At 45.3% G+C, this 23,711-nt stretch overlaps 1 protein-coding gene across 5 annotated transcripts in view; it reads right to left on the minus strand.

Annotated features, from left to right (window-relative positions):
* SH3PXD2A (SH3 and PX domains 2A) overlaps positions 1-23,711 on the minus strand; it is a 498,307-nt gene that overhangs the window by 122,484 nt on the left and 352,112 nt on the right. For 3 of the 5 annotated variants that reach the window (XM_075348623.1, XM_075348621.1, XM_075348624.1), the window contains one exon: positions 3,642-3,686. The exons of the other annotated variants lie outside the window; for them this stretch is intronic. In XM_075348623.1, the coding sequence (XP_075204738.1) occupies positions 3,642-3,686 (45 nt within the window). The remainder of the gene's footprint in view (positions 1-3,641; positions 3,687-23,711) is intronic. 5 annotated transcript variants of the gene reach the window in all.

Raw genomic sequence — 23,711 nt, forward strand, 5'->3', positions numbered from 1 at the left:
TTCAATAGGATTGACATCAGGGCTTTGTGATGGCCACTCCAAAACATTGACTTTGTTATCAGTCACTTTGTAACCAGTTTGGCAGTAGACTTCAGGTCATTGTCCATTTGGAAGACCCATTGCCGCCTAAGCTTAAAGTTCCTGGCTGATGTCTTGAGATGTTTCTTCAGTATTGCCACATAAGCTTTTTTACTCATGATTCCATCTATTTTGTGAAGTGCACCAGTCCCGCCTGCAACAAAACAACCCCACAACATGATGCTGCCACCCCCGGGTTTCACAGTTGGGATGGTGTTCTTAGGCTTCAAAGCTTCTCCCTTTTTCCGCCAAATGCAACGATGATCATTATGGCCAAACAGTTCAATTTTAGTTTTAGCAGACCACAGGAAATGTCTCCATAATTAAAGTCTTTGTTCCTGTGTGCATTTGCAAACATTAATCTGGCTTTTTTATGTTTCTTTTCGAGTAATGGCTTCTTCCTGGCAGCTCATTCAGCAGCCTTTCAGCCCATGCTGATACAGTACTTGTTTCACTATGGATAATGACACAATCTTACCAGCTTCCGCCAGCATCTTCACAAGGTCTTTTGCTTTCACTCTTGGGGTGATATGCACATGTCTGACCAAAGCACATTCATCTCTGGTACACAGAACTCGTCTCCTTACTGAGCGGTATGATGGCTGGACATTCCCATCTTGTTTGTACCTGCGTATAATTGTTTGTACAGATGAACTAGGCACCTTCAGGTATCTGGAAATTGCACCCAAGGATGAACCAGACTTGTGCAAGTCCACAATTCTCTTCCTGAGATCTTGACTGACTTCTTTTGACTTTCACATGATGCTGCACAAAGATGCAGTGTGTTTCAGGTGTGCATTAAAATACATCCACAGGTGTGTCTCCAATTAATTCAGATGTTCCCAATAAACCTATCAGAAGCTTCCAAAGACATGACATCATCATATGGGCTGTCCCATATTGTTTAAAGGCATATTATTCTTAGTGTATGTAAACTTTTGATTTTGCAGAAAGTAATAAAAATGCCTTAAAGGGGTGGTTCACCCATATTTTTTATTGTCTAGATCGATATTATATTGAGAAACAATGTTTCTCTCAAATACCTTGTGTTGTCAATAGTGCCTGTGAGAGGCGCTATTGCAGACCGCTGCTCCCCGTCCAGTGACGTACCCGTCCAATGCTGCCTCGTCACATCCGTGCAGCCGGCTACATTCTGAGCCCATCTGCTCCCTGCTCCTCCTCCCTCCTCCCTCACAGCACGTCTCTTGCTTGCAGCGTTCTGCGAGGAAGGAGGAGGGAGCAGGAGACACGCCATGCTTTGCTAGGAGGGAGGAGGGGGAAAGGAGGAGGGAGCAGGAGATGCGCCGTGCTAGGAGGGAGGAGGAGGGGGGAGCAAATGGGCTGTGACAGCAGTGAAACACCGCTCACAGCTCAGAGTCTGGAAGACTGTAGCCGGCTGCACGGATGTGACGTGGCAGCATTTGACGGGTACGTCACTGGACGGGGAACAGCAGTCTGCAATAGCGCCTCTCACAGGCACTATTGACAACACAAGATATTTGAGAGAAACATTGTTTCTCAATATAATATCGATCTAGACAATAAAAAATATGGGTGAACCACCCCTTTAAAACTCTCTCTCGCTCTCTCTCTCTCATTATTCTGAGATTTGGAAAATATAAATAATTTTGGTTCCTAATTGACCTAAAACAGGAAAGGTTTATTCTTATTTCATGTCAGATAGTGAGAAAAACATATGTCTTTTTAGATAGTGTATGTAAACTTCTGGTTTCAACTGTATATATTTTTTTTTACTAAGACCGATTATATATCTTCTTAGCCTAGAAAAGTACTCGACAATTTCTATCTGGTCCCTAGTAAAAATATCAACATTGGGACTATTTATATAAACCCTAGAATATCAGGTTCTGAATGGTATAATTTTATTGATCAATACCTGGACCTAAGACGATAGAGAACCCATGTCCGAATCATGGACAACTCAATAACAAAATTTGAAGGAGCTATAAAATAAAAAATGTATATTCCTGCACTATGTTACGACCCAATGTTCTGCTGATTGGTAGCTTTATCACGCCATGCACTGGGGTCTACACAAACATGATTTATGGATTTTGCTACACAATATAGCAATTTTTGCACAGAATAAGCGCGCAATTTTTGTTTTGCACACTTCACATTTAAATTCATGCTACCCAAAACACAGGTAAATCTAAAATCACAATGGAATTAGTCCAAAGATTTAAGATCTATAATACTATACCGAGACAGTGGACAACCACGAAGGCATGCATACCTTGCGACAACTTGGAGGAAATATAATAGGGGTTGCACAATACTATTAAGATTGCTACCCCTACGTTTTTATTAAAAGGAGAGACAAGATGTAAACTACTCAGGAAAACCCCTGTCCATCAATAAAATGAATTTATCAGTATGGTCAACCATCTATTTGGGCTTGTAGGTCATAGCTGAATAAAATAATACCTCGATATCTGCGATCTGAATACTGATTTTAGAGAAAGCCTTGAATTCCTTAATATGTAAAAGGACTGTTCCAGCCTATGGGCCGGACACTAATCTCCCGGAGAATCTGCCTTCAGGTTTATTTTAAATGAAAGGAGGCATTACCAGTGTGAGACATGTAATGACTGACAGTCTGCTCTCTCGAGCTATATGTCTCCCACTGGTAACACCACCTTTCATATAAAATAATCTCTGGAGGAAAATTCTCAGGGAGATCAGTCTCTGGGCTATAGATCTTAACAGCTCAATTATACAGGGTGGTCCAAAAGTAGGTGGACAGTATGTGTAATAGGGTTATCAAACATGGTGTAAAGTGAAACTGACTCAGTTGCCCTTAGCAACCAATCAGATTCCACTTTTCATTCTTCACAGATTCTTTCGAAAAAGAAAGGTGGAATCTGATTGGTTGCTAAGGAAAACTGAGTCAGTTTCACTTTACACCATTTTTGATAACCCTATTACACATACTGTCCACCTACTTTTGGACCACTCTGTATATTAAGTAAAATGTGGATTTCTCTGGAATAAGACATTAGATCACACATTTCAAAGTATCATTTGTTTACGCTTTCTATGACCTGAATGCCCTTGTAAAGAAATTAGCAGGGTTGATCCTACTGACAGAATCACTTTAAGGGGTATTATCAACCAGGGACTAGAGTAGAGTTGAGGAAAAGTGATTTGCAGGACCCTGGTCTGGGGTCCACGTGTGTACTACATGGCAGCCAGATGTAGCACACGAATGCCAACTATGGAAGTTCACACTGTTTTAGTCTAGCTGCCACTGTCAGGAAAAAGGATTTGAATGGTGTTTTCTAGTAAATGTCTGATCCCTGGGGGTCAGACTGCTGGGCCCCACCCCTGATTACAAGAATAGGTGTACCAAAGGCCTCTGTGTGAATGAAGCAGCATTACGCAAGCATGAACACGAGTTCATTCACTTTCATGGGACAGATGAAAAAGCTATGGAGAAGTAAAGTGCTGGTGGCATCATGCAAGGTACATATCTCCTCAGTAGTTGTCCACATGCACTGTAAAGCATCACACCAGGGAGCACCGCACACAGAGGTTACTACCTTTGGGTTCAGGCTTTGGAATCTCACACAAACTGGACATCCAAACTTCAGGTATCCAGAGGCAGCGATAAAGGAATCACAAATAAGGAGCATTAAACAATCTGTTCAGCGAGGAATAACAGCCGGTAGACAAGATTTTGACATTTGTCAACAATTTTTCTTGACTCTTAAAGAAATCTACAAACTTATATTGGTTTGCTTGATTACCGTAACTGGCAACATACATTAATATTTGATGGACGTTTATGGATATCACTGATAAAAACTGCTTAGTACAGATAACTTTCAGAAATCAAGACATCATGATGTATATGATAACCTCATCCATTAAGGTCTCTGGAAGTGGCTGTGTGGGAAGAGCAGAGAGCAGAAGAGGACAACTTCTCCTTCTTTGTGCTCTCCCGGCTCACACCGGGTTTTTCGTTACACTGCTGTGGCCGTGCCCTCCTTCAATGCAGTGGCATTGATTGACAGAGGTCACGGACTAGGCAGGGAGTTCAGGAAAAATTAAACTTAATTTTTAAACACTTACATTTCACTGTTATGAGGACTCAGGGAAAAACCGTTCTCCTTGCGGAGACTGACAAACCAACCAGCCAGATCAGATCTCATACTTTGCACTGACGAGGGACAATCATCCCAAAACACCGTGTCTGCAAATTGAGGTTCTGATCTGGCATAAAAATCCTAGGTCATATGAAAAGGCTCGTTGGAGAGTCACTTTTGATTTTTAGGATTGCTACTTCCAATAGGTGGCACTAGAGTTTGTCTCCTTCCTCTCTGAAGAAACAATTTGAACATTTATGGTCATAGACATCATTAAAAATGGTATTAGGAGGCTGCTAAAACACTACTAGAACCTGCTAGGGATAAATCCTGATAACGAGTTCCCTTTTAAGAAAATGGGTGCTCTAGCCAGACAGTACATGTAGCATTGATGCTTGCTTATTCAATTAAACATATCTCAAGGCCCCCATAATTAATCAATTAATCCATATCACCCACCCGCCTAAAAAGATCATTGTTATAATTCGACAAGTGTCTTTAGTAAAGTGTAAAAGCAATGCCACAGGCAACAAAAGAACAAAAAACAGCTCACCACACTCCACAGCGAGGGACGTCACTGCCCGGGAGGTGCTTGTGCAAAGTCCAAATAGAAATATGAAGCAAAGGATTCAGTCCCCCCGCGCTGTAAAATCCCCCAAAAAATGTATTCCAAAAACTTTAAAATCATGACTAAGGAAAAAGACATGCAACGATTAAGGACTCCATTGTCCAAAACATGTTTGCCTTCATCTGAGATATATCTCTGTTTTTTACCATGTCTTTTTCCTTTGTCAAGATTTTAAAATTTTGGGGGTTTTTACAACGTGGGACGCTGGATCCTTTCTTTCATATTCCTTTTGTAAAGTGGGTCAAAAAGTGACTTGCACCTTGATTTCTAGGAGCATGGGGTCATGGTAAATTGCAACACTGACAGCACTTGAAAGGGTATTCTCAAATTGTGTTGTTAGCAGCTCAGAGCTATGCAGTCTCCTTACTTCATGGTGTGTGGGGGCAGGTAATCTTCCTTGAGTGACAGTTCTGGTTAGAAGATTCATTTATTAATGGTCTGTCAGTGTTTGTTCTGAGTCACTATTTACAAATAGAGATGACAGAAATTTTGAAAAAGCACACCAAGTGTACAAGCAATCAGTAAAGTGAGAGCCATGATTAGAACTGCTGTGAAAACGACTGATGTGATCCTGGGTACCATGCTGGTGATTGTGCTTATGCAGGACTGATAACAAACCTGAGCTGAGAGGGAGGCGAAAGGAGCTTAGTTGCCAACTTCAGAATATAAATCAATTGGCTGGAGAAAGCTAACTGGTATGTTAAGGCTATGTGCGCACGTTGCGTAATTACATGCAGTTACGCTGCGCTTTGTAGTGCAGCGTAACTGCATGCGTCCTGCGTCCTCTGCATAATCTATGAAGATTATGCAGGAGCCGTGCGCACATGGCGTCTTAGAGCGCAGCGCTTCGGCTGCTGCCCGAAGCGCGCGTTCTAAGAAGTGACATGTCACTTCTTCCGTGCGCTTTGCCGGCAGCCTCTGCTCTGTCTATGGCAGGAGCTGCAGGCAGAGCGCATGGAATCGGCTTTTTTTTTTTCACTACGGACATTTTCTGCAGCGATTTGAAGCGCACGTGTGCTCTTCAGATCGCTGCAGAAATTTCTGCAGTGAGTGTACGCAACGTGCGCACATAGCCTAAGAGTTAATTTCTCTCCTGCAACCGCGCACACTCGGCTAGAGTCTGGGCACTAGTGGCTGCACTTTAAGGAAACCAACTGTACACTATGAAAGATAAAAGCTGTCATTACAGGAGAATGACAATAGATAGAAAAAGTCAGTCAGTTGCAAAGTTGCATATCTTCATGTCATCTAACAAATAACATTTTTTTTATTATTATTAGCAATTGGTAAAACATTTTTGTAATTTACCTTCATTAAAAAAAATGCTAGGAATTGCATGGCTTTGTAGCCATAAGAGGAACAGTTTACCCTTTCTCTGAAGTATGTGGCCCATAGGTTTTAGCATTTGTCTGGGCTGTACTTAAACACATACTTCTTCAGTCCTGCTTACTCAGCAAGTTTAGTTTCTTCCATAGTCTGCAAAGTTCAGCTCCTTCCACTCTATATCACCAGCTCTCGTGATTATATATATATATATATATATATATATATATATATATATATATAAAAAAAAATATGAGAAGATATACATTCAGACTAATTATAGAAGATATATATTCAGACTTTATATATATATATATATATATATATATATATATATACATATATACACACAGCATATATGTTTTATATATGTATATATATATATATATATATATATATATATATATATATACACATGCACACACGTATATATACATATACAGTATACTGTATATGTTTATATACAGTGTATATATATATATATATGTGTATATATATATATATTGTTGCTCCTTCAGCTGGTGTCACCCTGCTTTCTGCACCATGATGTGCACCCAAAAAATGTAGAAATTCCTTAGAATTTTTCATAAAGGTAGATTACGAAAAATGTTGTTTTAGCAATTGCGATAATTTTAAATAAAATCGCAATAATTTGCTCAGCAGTCCCTTTATTTGTGATAAATTGGGGCAGTAGGGGTCTGACAACCTCAAACCGTGACAGTCTAGCCTCAGAAAAAGCTAAAAATGTTTTAGTCTTGTAAATCACAAATATTCGCTTTGTAGGGGTCGTTTGGGGTCTAACCATGACCTATCCGTAGGTAATTTCCAAAAATTTCAGGATTCTTGGGGGAGCCATAAACGTTATGAATGATAAGTATTAAGTAATAAATACTGAAGAATAAAGTGTGTAACCTACACCTTCTTCAGATGTTAACATGTCTAAGTGATGTCTAGGATATTCTTGTTGGTGGGCCCAAACCAAGGTGAAAAAAAAAAAAAAAAATAGGGAAACAAACAAGTCAGCAAGTGTTCTTGCAATTCTGCAACATCTGGTTTGCATTTGGATTTCCTTTTAAAAACTTCAACATAAATTGTTCCCAGTGTTAAGAGGGGAGAAAAAAAGATTTATCAGTGACACGTGTGACGTACAGACTCCAGGAAAACACGCTGCCCCTTGAAAACAAAACAATACACAAAGTGAGAGGCACTGTTACTTTACGGCATGGGTTTTTCACCAACAAATGCACCCGCAGGAGCCTGGGCAAAGAAATAAAGCTCGGATATTTGTTACTGCCGTTTTCAGAGCATTTGAAGTTTAGTATATTTGAGATGGATATAGTAAATCCAATGACTAACCTTTCCTAAAATCCTGTGCTCCTCTATTAAAAATTGCTCCTGAATATTGACCTACATGTACAATCCGTATCCTTACTACCACTCATCAACCATGATGACAGATGCTATTAGTGTATGCCTGCATCCCCTTCACCCCTGCACTGTCATCTGTACCCAGACTGGCGTCACATACTTGTTTTGGCGCCTCCTAATGTTCTTTTAATTGAATTCTCAGAGTCTTTCTAAGGCTGCGTGTCCACGATCAGTGTTTGCAGCATTTTTTATGTACTGTGTTTTCGCTGCGTCCAAAACCCTGCATTGTACAGTACAGCACAGTGGATGAGATTTGCAGAAATCCATTGTCCACTGTTCGCGTACAGCCAACAGCAAAAACTGACTTGCGGTGTGGCTTTCCGAGCTGTAGCATATCAATTCTTTGCTGTGGAGTCACAAGCGTCCACCGTAGGGAGAACACAAGCGAGATACCGCAGCGTCTCGAACACTGATCGTGGGCATGAGCAGCTGCGGTCTCCTGCGGAGGGGACTCACGGCTACGCAGGTCAGGACCCGCGCATCCAGGACACATTGGGTCCTAATCCTAATCATGGGCACGGATTCTAATACATACTTGCAAACTTCTGGAACTTGGGATTCAAGAGATGGTGAAACTTGAAGCATGCTCTCCATGACACTGCAAGTTTTCAGCCCTAGCCAAGTCCATCTTATTGGTCACCGCATTTCTTGTCTACTATCTGCCCACTCCACATCCATTGTTTGGCCCTGATTTTGAAAGATTTCTTGTGCCCCGGCCCAATGCATCTGACTATAGGCTGGGGAACAAGAAATCTTCCAAAATCACTTGGAAATCTGCCAACCTTTCCAGAACCAGGAGGTCTCCTTTTTTCCTGGGCGTCTCCCTGAAGATCCAGAAGAGTAGTCAAGTATGTTCTCATGTGTCCAGTGCTAGTGAGAAACAATCAATGACTTCTTTTCCCATTATGAAAGCGGAAAAACAGCAGAAATGACGGTAATGGGAGTGACCTGCGGGCATATGTGACCACAGGCACCTGACAGATTAAGTGGACATTCTTAGGGGGATGAAAATAACAGCAGGGGGTGACACAAGATTATTTTACAAAAATTATTCCAACTGAAAGCTTGTTCTGTTCAGCATGATCAGAGATAGTCAGACGTTAGTTTTTTTGCATACGAGTGCTATCCATGTTTTTCTTGGATACCACATATTTTAAAGGGAATATATCAGCAGGTTTTTGCTACCTCATCTGAGACTAGCATGATGTAGGCAAAGTGATCCTGAATCCAACAATATATCACTTAGATTTCAGGGTACAGCTGTTCTGACACAATCAGAATTTTTAGATTTAGCATGAATCAGATCTGAGTAACCTTCCATTCCCTCACCAGGCTCTCCATAGAGACTGTACATTGACAGGTGCCAATCAGAAGAGGTGGTGTGCCGGACGTCCATGCGAGTGACATTGTAGTCCAGAGCAATGAGAGGTCTTGCTGTGTCCTGCTGGTTAAAGGGGTCCATCCACCAGGATTGTCCTATATAAACTAAAGCCAGTGTTATACTGGTGCTATCATGCTGATTCTATACATACCTTTAGTTGTGAGATCGGATGTATAATTTCTGAAATATAGGCAAGTACAGCTTGTGAAATGCACTGTTATTTGATGAGAGGTGCAATGAGATATCTAATGGGTGGGTCGGGCTTTGCTACTTCTTCCCAGCCTGGTCTGCCTGCCATTCAGAAAGTATACATCCGATCTCACAACTAAACGTATGTTTAACTCACAGCAAGTTGGGCTGCAGTGTGTACATCGCCCAGGCCAAAAGCTAATGCTCTACCAGGATACAGCTAAGGCTACTTTCACACATCCGGCTTGAGCTGTGCGGCTCAATCCGGCTGTGCAAGTTATGCAACGGATGCGGTGAAAACACCGCATCCTTTGCATAAGTTTTTCCTTTGCGGCCAGTCCGGTTTTTGCCGCTTGCGGCATGCTACTGAGCATGCGCAGTGGCAAAAACCGCATGCGGCGGCCGGATGCGGTTATTGCCGCATCGCGCCGCATCCGGCCGCCATAGGCATGCATTGAAAAATGCGCCGCATCGGCCGAATGCGGCGCGATGCGGTTTTTTTTTTGCCGCACGAAAAAACGTGCCAGGCAACGTTCCATCCGGCCGCCGCATCGGCTAAATCTGCCGCATGCGGCAAAAACCGGACGGAACGCAAGGCCATGCGGCACAATGCGGCACTAATTAAAGTCTATGCAGGAAAATCGCAACCGGCAGCAAAAAAAACCGGTTGCGATTTTCCTGCAAAGTGCCGGATTGTGCCGCATAGCAAAAACCGGAGGTGTGAAAGCAGCCTAAACCCCCACTAATGTGGAAGCATCACAGGTGCAGGAGAAGCAGATCACACACACACCTCCATGGAATGGAGGGGAGGCGAATGCTAGATGATAAAACTGCACACTAGTGGCTTGCATAGAGCGCTGTTCACATGCAGATGGCACAGTCACAAACCCGCAGCCTATTAGGTGACGGCGACGCCCATACTATTAGATCAGGCGGGCTGCCAAGCCGTACCCCACCTGTGTATCATGCACGGACAGACACTCTACAATGCATCTCCTGCACCTGTGACGCTTCCACATTAGTGGGGGTTTAGCTGTATCCTGGTAGAGCATTAGCTTTTGGCCTGGGCGATGTACACACTGCAGCCCAACTTGCTGTGAGTAATACTTAATTTTTGGAGGACATTGTCCTCTTTTTGTTGCTATTTTTATAAACGTATGTTTAGAATCGGCATGATAGTGCCAGTATAGAACTGGCTTTAGTTTATATATGAAAATCCTGGTGATTGGTCCTCTTTCAACAAACATTCCAGGAAAACAATAGATCGGACCTTGACAAGACAGGCATCCCTGAATACTGTTTTAATCCATGCACCATGATGCCTTCAGATTACATAGCAAAACCCTGCTGACAGATTCCCTTTAATAATAGGTTAACATGTTCTTGATTTTTCAATCACTCAGTTCACGCAACATTGAGGTGATGTGTCAGATATTGATTTGAGTGTTGAAACACGATCAGCAATTTAAGCCTATGGGTCTGGTAAAAATCAGACCGCACTCAAATGCCATCCAAGTAGTGTCCGATTTTTACGGACTGTGAGGTAAGAGAAGGTGGAGAAACTCTTTTTATAAGAAAAACTGATAAAAATTAGACTAAACTCTGATCAAATACGAATGACATCGATGAAAGGCAATGTTGAAACTTGGTCCTTTTTTCTCATACGTGAAGAAGAAACGATATCTGAATGAGTCTTTATCCTCAGTCTTCTGCTCCGAGCGGCATCTTATTTGTGTCTTTCTAGCTGCCTTCTGGCGCTCTACTGTACCTCAACGCACCAATAGAACATGTGGATATTCTGTTTTAGTAGTTTCTGCTGATCTAACACATTGTATAGAAGAACATCAGACTGGTGACACCGAGACTGGTAGCGCTTCCATTCAGTGGAACAGCTGAAGACCGATAAGATGAGCGGACGATATAAACTACAGTAAAGTCCTCTGTCCATGACACTGGCAGGTGCTGCTGAAGTTGGTAGAACTAAACGGACGAACAAAAGATGATTTATAGTGGGCAGCTGCCATAAATACTGTGGGTACTACTGTATGCCCACAACTGTGCCATCAACGTACTTTAATGTATACAATATCCCAATACAAAAGACAGAGCGCGTGTAAGGCATAATCTGTGCTTGGGTAGACTTTCCAATTTACAGAAAACGCAGAGTTAAGTTTGTCAGATATAAATGAACAAGGTTTATCAGATATTGCAAAACAGGCACATCTTATTATGTAAGACGAAAAGAGAGGGCAGTCAGCTCACCAGTCTATCAAGTGTTTTAATGGATAATGCAGCCAAGGGCTCGGTGCCTGGAGGTTCCAGTACACAGGTGACGTATTCAAGAGGAGAAGAAAAAGAATCCAGCTCCCGCAGTAATAGCATATAATGGCATTCCGGACTAATATTCAAAACACCTTTTTATTTCAAGAAGTACACTGGCCTACGCGTTTCGAGCAGTTTGCTCTTACTCATATGAGTAAGAGCAAACTGCTCGAAACGCGTAGGCCAGCGATTCTTATGATTGTTTTTTATTGGTTGAAATTAAAAGATGTTTTAAGTACGGAATGCCTTTATATACTATTACTGCGGGAGCTGGATTCTTTTTCGCCTTTTGAATATCTCATTACACTTTAATGATGAATAAGCTGCTTTTTAATATAGAACGGCTATCCGCGTTGGAGTCGCCAGGCAGCACAATTCTACCTGTAAAAATGAGCATTGGAACATGATGAACCCTACTGAAAATTAATGGGTTACACCGATAGTGTCCATCTTATGGCAGATCGGTCACTTTTTTAGTTATGTGCTCCCATGAAGGAAGGCACAGACACTGGGCCACTCGGGCGCCGCATTCCCTCACCAGGGAGACTCCTTACACGGATGTGACTTTGGGTTGGTTGCATGACACTTACTGGTTTCTTCAGGCTAGTGTGGTGCCCCAGGACCTGGTCGCCACAACAGCATTGCCCCTCCAAAGGGTTAATGCTGAGCCTGGAGGTAATTGGGGGGATCATTGGCCAGTAAGTTTAACATCCAACATAGTTTCTCCCTCAGGCCAGCAGGGGGAGCTCTGAACCTGGAGTTCCGGGGAGCATTCCTTAAGTCTGACCTGAGGGAGGAGTTAGAGTCAGTCTGTAGAGAGAAAGCAAAGAGAGCAGACGAAGAGTAGTGCTGCCTTGTGGAACTGGGGCCTGGAGCTGCAGTAGCTTGGCCCAGTGAAGCAAGATTTGCAGAGAGGCACAGAAGAGACTCAGACATCGGAGTCTGTGGTTGCCAGGGTATAAAATCCTTCCCTGGTGGCTGAATCCGGAGGGCAGGAGAGCTGCAAGCCCCCTTGCCCAGAAGCAATCTGAAGGTACAGCTGCATCCCAAGGGCCCGGTGTGGACTCCTGCAGAGAAGCACCAGAGAGGGCCTGCGCAGCCTACCACACAGAAAAAGGGATGAACCACCGGTCCCAGCAGCAAGAGGGCCATTGCTAAATTCAGAGTGCAGGGTCCTATAGAAGAAAAGAAAGATCAGGGAGTAGGCCTCATACTCAACTGGCCAAAGATATCACCCCCAGGCACTTCCAGGCCGGCCGGATCATCTTTACCACCTGTGACTGTCTCCCTGGACTAAACTGTTGCCAAGTAAAAGAGGAGAAGGTAAAGAGACTACTGTTTGTGCCTGTTTCTTTCACTGTCTGTCGGCCCTGCACCATATTATTCACACCATAGAGTCTCCCGAACACCAACTGTGCCCCGGAATACCGCTCCACCTGTGGGGTGCAGTACCATCATTGCTGCCATTCCATCACCCCGGAGGCCTCATACAGCAGCGGCGGCTTAATAGCCGCATACCACAGGTGGCGTCACGAACACAAACTTTATTCACCCCAAGTCACCAGCCATATTCAATTGACACCCACCAGGGCCACGGAGTCGGGCCCCGCCCACCACTGACGACCCCCGGACTAGTCCGGCCCGGCACCGGGTGTCCCATAGCCCTGGGGTGGGCGAGTCACTAGTATACGTCACCCCGCTGATGGTCCTCGTCATAGACAAAACAGTACCCCACTTAACACTAGAGTTCACTTGGGAACCAAACTTCTTTAATTTATTCTTCACATGGTTGTGACAGACATGGCCTCACTCCTCACGGTTCCGATTCTACTGTTTCTGGGGTACTCTCTCTCGACCTGTCTCCCACTATCTTGGAACTTGTGTCTTCATTTTCCCCCCACCTTTGTCTGCTTCTGGGTCTCGACGGCTCTCTAGTTACATGACTTTCTAAGCCAGCTGGGGTAAGCCATAGGATCCGGACCTATCAAGGTTACCCCACGGTTCCCTGACTGGTCCTGACACCATAGCCATGTCTGCTCTTACTCGGACCCTATCCAGAACTGCACCCCACGAGGCCCGTATTACTAGCCAACCCACTACCTGTCACTCCTCCTCTACCTTGACTTCCCCCTGTTCTATCTTATATCTAATCTACTGCTGCTCGAGTCCGCCCACTAGGTAGCGCCCGCTGGTAAATGACCCCGGCTCTGCTACATCGAGAACCTACATTCTGCTAGTAGCATTTACATGTTAACACACATTTATAACAATCAACACCATATAATAGGTTTAGTATAAAACACATTTTGCAACACAGGTAGACAATATATAGTAGAAAACAGCGTAGGGTTCAACCAGCTCTACAATGGGGTAAAAAAGCCTTGATATGAACCTAACTTATTAAATGCAGTCCCCGCGGCAATGAAGTAACCTGCAGCTTGTGGGTCCCAGTGCAAAAATCTGTAACAGGACCCCCAACACTCAAGGGCCAGTAATAGTAATGACCCTCTCATAAGGGCTACTTTAGCTTTTGACCCACAGCTGCAACCCCTACATTCACTATAGTAGCACCCAGATTGTGAAATGTTAACTTCACTACTGCATCATTTCTGACTACTATGCACAGTGCTGTCCCCGCGTTATCTTGCAGGAGCTGCAGTCAGTGAGTCAGACATCACTTTCCTGCCCTTACATGGACTATGTTGATCATTACCAAGCTCTGCAGCTTCAGACCCATTGAGTTTTTATACAGATACGTGGAAATTATGTCCAAAGCTGGAAACCGGAATTGAGCTTTGTGGTTAGAAAACGAGTGTGCAACTGGCAGGGCGAGCGAGGGAGGGACCCGTAACAAAATGAGCCAGCATCGGCAGTGCCAGTCTTAAGAAATCTTTGTATATATCAACCTGATTATATGACTCCTAACAGAAAAGAGGAAAGACCATTTTTTACAGTACTCTGACCCGAAGACTATGTTTAAAGGATTAGACACCCTAAGGTGATCTTTTTTTTTGTTATTTAAAGGGAAACTTTGGAAAAGTGCCCAATCACTAAAGCTGAGCGAGTACCTAACTATTCGTACTCGCTATACTCATAACGAGTACTGTCTAATACTCACGTATTCATTCCGAATAGCGTGTGCAATGCAAGTTAATGGGGAAAAACTTGTTACATTGCGAGTATTCCCCATTGACTTGCATTGCACACGCTATTCGGAATGAATCCGCAAGTATTATGGTATGTGCGCACGTGTGCGTATTACATGCAGTTACGCTGCGTTCTGCACCGCAGCGTAACTGCATGCGTCCTGCGTCCCCTGCACAGTCTGTGGAGATTGTGCAGGGGCCGTGCGCGCACGTGGCATGTTAGAACGCAGCGATTCGGCTGCTTGCCGAATCGCTGCGTTCTAAGAAGTGACATGTCACTTCTTTTGTGCGTTCTGCATGCTGTCTATAGGGAGAGGCAGCATGCAGAGCGCACGAATCTGCCGGCTCCATGCGCTTCAGAACGCAGCTTTTCAGCTGCGCTCTGAAGCGCACATTTTCGGTGCGGTGCAGAGCGCACACGTGCGCACATAGCCTTAGACAGTACTCGTTATGAGTATAGTGAGTACAAATAGTTAGGTACTCACTCAACTCTACTAATCGCGATACTGGAATGATTTTAGCTAAACATGCATGAACTTAAAGGGAATCTATCATGTTGGATAACACTATTAACCTGAATATATAGGGTTAATCTACAGGTTAATAGCTTTAGAAAGGTATCCAATCACTTTATGAAAGTGCAGCACCCGGAAGCGCTTTATTTCTCCCGGGAGCTGCCGGCTTTCAGTCATCTAAGCGTGTCGGGGTGGCAACAGGCACCACTCACAGCACTGTAAGCTTGCCTTGGCACTTCTGAGTGACAGCTAACTCAACAGTGCATCAGTGTAGAGCCAACTGTCACGCTAAGTGCTGGGGAGAGCTTACAATGCTGTGAGTGGCAACTGTAGCCAACATCGATGACTGAAAGCCAGCAGATCCCAGGAAGAATGCACTTCATTTTCTACTGGGTGCCACACTGCCAGTATAGCAGCCGGGCACATTTATATAGTTATTACCCTGCAGATTAACCCTAAATCTGCAGGTTAATAGTGTTACCCAACACTAAAGGTTCTCTTTTAATACATGTATTATTGGCTAAAAAAAATTTGAAGTACGGTTCTAATCCTGTTTTTGGGGTGAAGAGGGGCACCGGTTTACAAATAGATGAGCCTCAGAGTCTGGTCCCTAACCCTTTGTCATGGAGGCCAAATTTGTTTTTACACTTCCGTTTTTTCCTTCCCTTCTTCCGAGAGCTAGAACCTTTTTCCCTTTTGTTTTGTCAACATGAGGGACGAGTTATTGTTTTGAATGACACCACTATACAAAAGGAAAATGGGAAAAAAGTGTGGTGGAAAAAAGGAAAAAGAACCTGGTAACATGATTCCCCAAGTCAGCACAATTACAGTAATGCGAAGATTGTATAGGTTTATGTTTAATAGTTTAGTGATTAAAAAAGAAAAATTCTGGTTTGTGTCGTCTTGTAACTAATTTATTTTTCCATCGATGAAGCGGTGTGTGGACTTGTTTCCTAAGCTGTGACCTATAGTTTCCACTGGTATCATTTTAGGAAACATATGATATTTAGATTGCTTTTTGCTTCATTTTTGGGGGGAATATGTACAGTAGCAACTGAATAATGGCAATTCTGGAGTTTTAACTTGCTTTTTGCTTGCTTTACATTGTTTTTTGTTATTTCTCTAGATAACTTATGGTTTAGAGGGAAAATGACACTATCTTGCCTATCATCTGGCAGAAGTCAATAAATGCCAGTACTATATAAAGTTGTTTTTCCTTACAACAAACAGTGATCTTGAAAAATGCAAGGAACTGAAAAGCAAAGTGTTGCAGAGTTTTTCATGATTAAAGGGAACCTGTCCCCACTTTTTTTGGCTATAAGCTGCATCCACCACCACCACCGGGCTCTTATATACAGTATTCTAGCCCAGGCCAGGGGTATAACATAAAAAACACTTTATAATACTTACCTAACGGTCACGCAGGAGGCCTTATGGGCATCTCCGTTGTCCGGTGCCGGAACCGCCTCTTTTGACCATCTTTGTGCTCCTTATTCTCTAGCTGCGGTGCATGACGGGTCCGACGTCATACACACTCGCCGGCATTCAGGTCCTGAGCAGGCACACTGTGATCTGCCCTGAGCAGGGCAGATCAAAGTATTGTAGTGTTCCTGCGCAGGATCGGCAAGTGTGTATGACGTAGGACACGTCATGCACCCAGGCTTCAGAAAGAGGACAAAGTTGGCCGAAAGAGGAGGCGCCGGCACCGGACAATGGAGATGCCCATAAGGCCCACCGTGTGACGTTTAAGTATTATAAAGTGTTTTATGTTATACCCCCAGCCTGGGCTCTTATATACAGCATGTTAGAATGCTGTATATAAGAGACCGGTGGTGGTGGCCGCAGCTTATAGGCCAAAAAGTGGTGACAGGTTTCCTTTAAGGCTATGATCACACATTGCGTTTTTTCATGCCTTTTTTCCTAGAAGATTTTGTTGCTGAAAAAAGAAGCCTCATGTCAATTGTTTCTGCATTTCTAGGTCACTGCAATGCTTTATCACTACAGGGATTATATTGCAGCACTTTGCCTCACACACCATGGTGTGTGAGGCTTTCCGTAGCTCAGTTAACCAGGGTCATCATGGTGATGACCCAGCACTTTGCCTCATACACCATGGTGTGTGAGGCTCTCTGTAGCTCAGTAACCCAGGGTCATCATGGTGATGACCAAGTCTTATCATGGCAGCGATCGGGTCGCCATGATCGCATTACAGGGACCTGATTGTCAGGGAGAGGTAAACTATTGCTCTCCCTGCCTCCTGAATGGTGCGATCGCATTGATCACAGCATTCAGGGGGTTAAACAACCAGGAGAGGCATGAGCACCGCTCTGGGCAGTGAGAGCCAGGTCCTGGCTGTAACATCAGTGCCTGAAACCCCACAATCACCATGACTAAAAAAAACCCCACAAAAAAGTAGGAAAAAACGCATGAGAAAAAACGCACAAATGCAATAAAAAATTTGCATTTTTTCAGCTGCTTTTTTCCTACCAAAACATGCACACAAAAAAGCAACGTGGGCGCACAGCCTTAATGATTGGCCATGCTTCATTTTTATGTGGGAGTCTGTGCCATTAACAATACTTGATGATCACATAGGAGTCTGCAGGATTTGGCTGCCCACGGTCCGCTTCTACCAATTTACTAGGCAGCTAGCAGGATGATTCTTTTATTGCCCTTTTGGCTGATGGTATTTAGTGCCTTGTATCAATGTAGTGCAAGTTCCTTCAACAACTGTACATCTGGTAAAGAGGAGGGAAACCGGAAAGTCATGGCACTGCTAAGACTTATAAAATTCTCTACCACGCAAACTCGTAACAGGGCTGTAACAGAAAACAGATCAATCGTTGAAAACATTTCAAGAGCTGCATGGAAACTTACTTTTACTACAGCATTAAAGGAGCCCATCTTCAGAAAGTGGAGAGTTGCTCCAAGAAAAAAGTTATCCCTACTTTTTGTATGCTATATCTACGGGGTAAGGTTTTTCTCATTAAAGGAACCCAGAGTTTGGATAAATTATTATTTCCATATTATCGTAAATACTCAACATGAATTTTTCATGTTATAGAGAAGAGGTAAAAAGTATTCATACCGTAACACGGCCGGTGTAAGGGCAGTGAGTGGGGTTAGTGGACCCACTGGACCACTGGGGGGGCCCGGGCTTTCCCTTTAGAGGGTGGCTTAAGTAAGTGCCTACAGCGAGGCGGACGCTAGGTACTACTTCCAGGGCTGTGATCGGGATTGAGGCAGCTGAACCCACGGGGCGGGAGATGGACTCAAGTATAGGCACAGGTGCAGGCAATTACAGGTGGTTTGGCTGGGGCAGACAGGCAAGCGGGTACAGACAGATATGATTGGCACATCAGGGGCAGATAGGTATGGGAATGCAGGTACGGGGTGAGGGACATAGGGATAACGAGACAGGAGCATGGAAACCTGACAACTAGCTAGCAGCAGACTGGTATACTAACTAAATGAGATTGTTGCGCAGGCCCCTCCCTAATGGGAGGGTGCCTTAAATACATAGTGCCTCTCAGAAATAGACTGAGAGGCATTTCTTGGAGGCATTTAAGAGGAGGGCCGCTGTGTGCATGTGGCGCCCTGGACAAGCCAGGTCGTCACAGGTACTACACCAACACACCCCGGCTAGGCACACCGAAGCCAAACATAAAATCCTTGTTGCCTTCCTTCAGGGGCTGATGTCCACACCAGGGGGTGGGCCAGGCGGTTGGTACCGCCCACCGAGGAGTTCACAGTCCTGGAGGCGGGAAAAGGTGTCAGATTAGTTTTGGAGTTTGAGAAGTGAGAAGTGAAGTGTGTGGTAGTAGAGGAGACTGACCGTGTCCAGATGCGTGGCCCGGGCATATACAGCAAGGTTGGCAGACGGTGGTGACCGTCTGCAGGAGAGGCCGATTGAAGCGAACCGTAAGGACCGTGGACGAGCGGTGGCCCGGCGGTACCGGATCGGAGAGCAAAGAGAAGCCAACACCATCCGGCAGGGCTTACGGACCCCGACCAGGCTAGGAGTCGCCATTAAACCGGTCAAATCTGTTAGCGAAGGGAACCTCCGGGGTTTCCCAGCAGTCAAGACTCGATTGAAGGCAACAGCTCACACCGTAGAGGGAAACACAGTCACCGCCAAGGCTACAGTTCCCAGGGCCAGAGCCTGCGGGTAAAAGGGGCTCCTTTAGCATCCATCACAAGCTGGGGAGCGGGTTACCAGTGGGAAGCCATTGGAACTGTAAACACAACATAGGTGCAGGGAAAGGCAGTCACCATCAACCTGCCGGGAGGAGAAACACCGCAGCCGTCTGTGGGACCCGTCCATCCAGCCGTTTGACCAGAGACTCCGTGTGAATTACTGGCTGAGTGAGTACCACTGTGCCATGCGGCACCGCGCTGCCCCCGCGACCCTGCACCTCACCAGGCCCCGTAACCCGCCTGCCATCCATTCCTACCCCTCACAGGGCCCCGGGACAACCAACCCCCCTACCCACGGAGGGGAGAACCAACATCCAAGCTGCTCCCTGTCACAGCTCCCGGGATCCCCGTCCAGAGCAGCGGTGGTGTCACAACCTCACCACAACCGTGGGTGGCGTCACGGACAATCAATCCCCAAAACCATTCCCCTTTTCACTCACGGGCGAGGAACGCCGCTTGAGTCCCCGGGATACGGCCCAGCGCTCGAGCCACCACCGAGCAGCAGCAGCAGAGCAGCCGGACCCGAGCAGTGGGTGAGCGCAGCGTCCCCTCCTCCGCCCGCGACAAGCATGCACCCTAAGAACACTCCCAAGAGACCTGGGCTGCGTGCACAGGCCTTAGGAGGGGAAGGAGGCAGCAGCACACGTGGACAGCTGGGGGAGTGCAGGGGATTACGTGACCTGGCCAGCACGGTAAGTTGGCGTCTCTCCAGGGATGCCGGCGCTACACATACTCTGAACTTTTCCCACATAGTTTCACATTACGCGCACAAACCTATATGTATTTTATTGGTATTTTATGCAATATATTGTACCAACACAAAGAAAATTGTGACGTGTATTTGTATACAGTCCCCTGAGTAAATACTTTGTAGGATCATCTTTTGCTGTAAGTACTACTGCAAGTCTTTTGGGGGATGTCTCTAAAAGCTCTGCACATCTAGAGGTTAAAATTTTTGCCCATTCTTCTTTGCAAAATAGCTCAAGTTCAGTGAGATTAGATGGAGACGCTTGTGAACAGCAATTTTCAGGTTTTGCAACAAATTCTCAATAGGAGTTAGGTCTGGACTTGTGACTGAGCCATCCAAGCAAATGAAAATGCATGAAAGCCAACTATTATAGCTCTGGCAGGATGTTTAGGGTCATTGTCCTGCTAGAAGGTGAACCTAAATCCCAGTCTCAAGTCTTTTACAGCCTATAACAGATTTACTCCACCAGGATTACCCATCTATCTGCTCATCAACGCTAACCAACTTTCCTGTCCCCGCTGAAGAAAAGCCTCCTACAGCATGATGCTACCACCATGTGTGACAGTGGGGATGGTGTTTTCAGGGTGATGTGCAGTGTTAGTTTTCAGCCACACTTAGGCGGGCTTTGCACACTACGACATCGCAGGTGCGATGTCGGTGGGGTCAAATTGAAAATGACGTACTTCCGGCATCGCATGCGACATCGTAGTGTGTAAAGGCTCGATGATACGATTAACGAGCGCAAAAGCGTCGTAATTGTATCATCGGTGCAGCGTCGGCGTAATCCTTAATTATGCTGACGCGACGGTCCGATGTTGTTCCTCGCTCCTGCGGCAGCACACATCGCTGTGTGTGAAGCCGCAGGAGCGAGGAACATCTCCTACCGGCGTCACCGCGGCTTCCGTAGAATATGCGGAAGGAAGGAGGTGGGCGGGATGTTTACATCCCACTCATCTCCGCCCCTCCGCTCCAATTGGCCGCCTGCCGTGTGACGTCGCAGTGACGCCGCACGACCTGCCCCCTTAATAAGGAGGCGGGTCGCCGGCCAGAGCGACGGTCGCAGGACAGGTGAGTCCATGTGAAGCTGCCGTAGCGATAATGTTCGCTACGGCAGCTATCACAAGGATATCGCAGTTGCGACGGGGGCGGGGACTATCGCGCTCGGCATCGCAGCATCGGCTTGCGATGTCGTAGTGTGCAAAGTGCCCCATAGTGTGTAGCTATGAGTGGCTGAACTAACTCTTGCCAATAATCTGTCCACCTCACAGGTGTGGTATATCAAGATCCTGATTAGACAACACACTGATTGCACAGGTGTGCCTTAGGCTGGCCTCAAAAAAGGACACTCTAAAATTAATAAGTCTAGTGAATAATTGAAAAATTTATTTAAAAAAAAAATACCCTTTTAAATAAGGAAGTATAGGATGGTGACAGATCCACTTTGATAAAAGACTAATGAAAACCTTTGCTTGCATGCCATTACTGTATATTGCAGGACTGACTCCTCATAGACAACCAGAGGGTATGCCATATTTCGATAAATATCGTAGCTTGTGTTAATAGCTCGGAGAATATGATAATAGGACAAATATTACCATCAAATATTTGATTTCTATTTCATATTGGGCCCTGAGGATAACCCTTTCCCGGAGCTGCAGACATTGAAGCCAGTCTGGTCGGGTTCTCTGCAGCCTGAACAACAGACACTTTCAGCTTTCAGGGACATGTGTTTGCTGAGTTCATATGTTTATTGCACCATGCAAATTTTTGGAAAAAAAAGCGTTACCAAATACTATGAGAACACATCTCCTCCTGCCCCGGCATCCTGGTTCATATTTGTTTTCGATCCTGCTGGCCGCCCATGTGACACAGCGAATGAGACAACACAACTCTTCACGGGATATAATCACCATTCATGGCAAAATTTATGAAGAAAAAACCCTCTAGTCAAATAGCCCTTTTGTATTAATACTATGCGCTGTGTGATATTACAATGGTAAATAGACAATACACCGCTTGTATATAAATGTCACAACGTGTAGAACAATTTAGAGGGTACAACACATAATGGAGACAGACATCTACGCCACTGGTGGAAACAGATAGAAAATAACCCTTGTGCAAGAACATATATGGGTCATTTGCAGTCCAAGAGCTCCTCATAATGCACAATTCCACCTGTCAGGAGAGGTAATGTGCCCCCCCAACCTCTTGGGCCCATATGCTACTGCACAAGTCTCACCAATGGTATGTACAGGCTCATATACTTCATACAGCACCCATACACAGCTTCTGAGCATGTGCACAGATCAAACTACTTATGTCTTGTATTTTGCGCTATTATTGTGGTTTCAGAACATGGACCCCCAATGATCGGCAGGGCTTTTGGGCTTGTTAAACGGATATTCTCAAGTTTGGTAGTTATCTGTGGCGCCCCTGACCTGGTCAGGCACCACAGAGTACTACACCCATGCTGGGACAGTGCTTCCAAGTAATCCTGAAGGCCAAAATAGTGTGTGTATGCACAGTGTGAGGCAGTGACAGGGGTAATATTTGAAGACCGCTATGTGTCCCCCAGAATGTGTCTGGAAACCCTCTGAGTTTGCTATAGCTATTACTGGGAGTATAGCACAAAGAGTAACAGGGAGACAGATCCCTCCTCCCAGTCCAGGTTTTGTAGCAATCCTCATGTCCGGCATTTTCGTTTAAATCATGCAGAGCACAGCAGGGTGTGTCTCAGTGGAGAGCCAGGCTTGGTGAAGCTAACACATGCTGTGTGAGCTGGGCTGGCTCTGTGTGGAGTGAACACAGGCCAAGAGTGTGAGCCTAGGAGAACCTTACACAGATCCCTGCGGTTAACGGGGTCCCAAGGTAACAAGACTTTTTGATGCAAAGAATTTGTCTATATGCACCGGCTGTGATCCGGAAGAGACTTTGACTGTGGGAAATTGGATCTATTTATGCTGCAACAATAAATAGACTGTTGGTGTGAACACGCTGCTGCCTCACTGCCTCACGTTTTTTGCCCAAACAACGCTGCTACCTCACAACAGACACATAGCAACCAGGTCTCCCACACCTTAGAGGGGACCCTTGGGCAGACCCAAGAGGGGGCATTCCTCCACATCTCATCTAGGGGAGTAGGGGAGGGGCTGGAAGCTAAGGTGGCAGTGGCTGTCAGGAAAGTAGGAGGAGTTAGCCAGTCCGATAGTAAAGAAGTGCAAAAAGGTGGCAAGAGAGAAGAGACGTGCACTGACACGCTAGTCAGACCCTGCACGTGTAGTAGCCGTTGGTGGGGGAGAACAGTTACCAGCAAGTCGGACAGAAAAACGCCGAGGACGTCAGCTGGTCATGTATGGAGACTCTGGTGATTAGGCACGCACGGGGGACAGGTCCCTAGTGTAGATGTCCATTTACTGATCTGCTAAACCTGCCGGGGGGAACCACAAGTCCCACACCAACCAACTAGAGTCCGAGCTCCAGCAGCAACGAGGGGGCCCATAAGAAGGATCGAGCCTGGAGCCATTTTCCTTGGTCCACGCTGCCGGCAAACGAGCCAAAAAGGGGAGAAAAGGCAGTAGTGACTTCCCTGGATGAATCCCATGGTACTTCAAGTCAGGGGTTATCCAAAACAAGAAGTGCTAGGA

Source organism: Anomaloglossus baeobatrachus, chromosome 5 (genome assembly GCF_048569485.1).
Source record: "Anomaloglossus baeobatrachus isolate aAnoBae1 chromosome 5, aAnoBae1.hap1, whole genome shotgun sequence".
NCBI lineage: Eukaryota > Metazoa > Chordata > Amphibia > Anura > Aromobatidae > Anomaloglossus > Anomaloglossus baeobatrachus.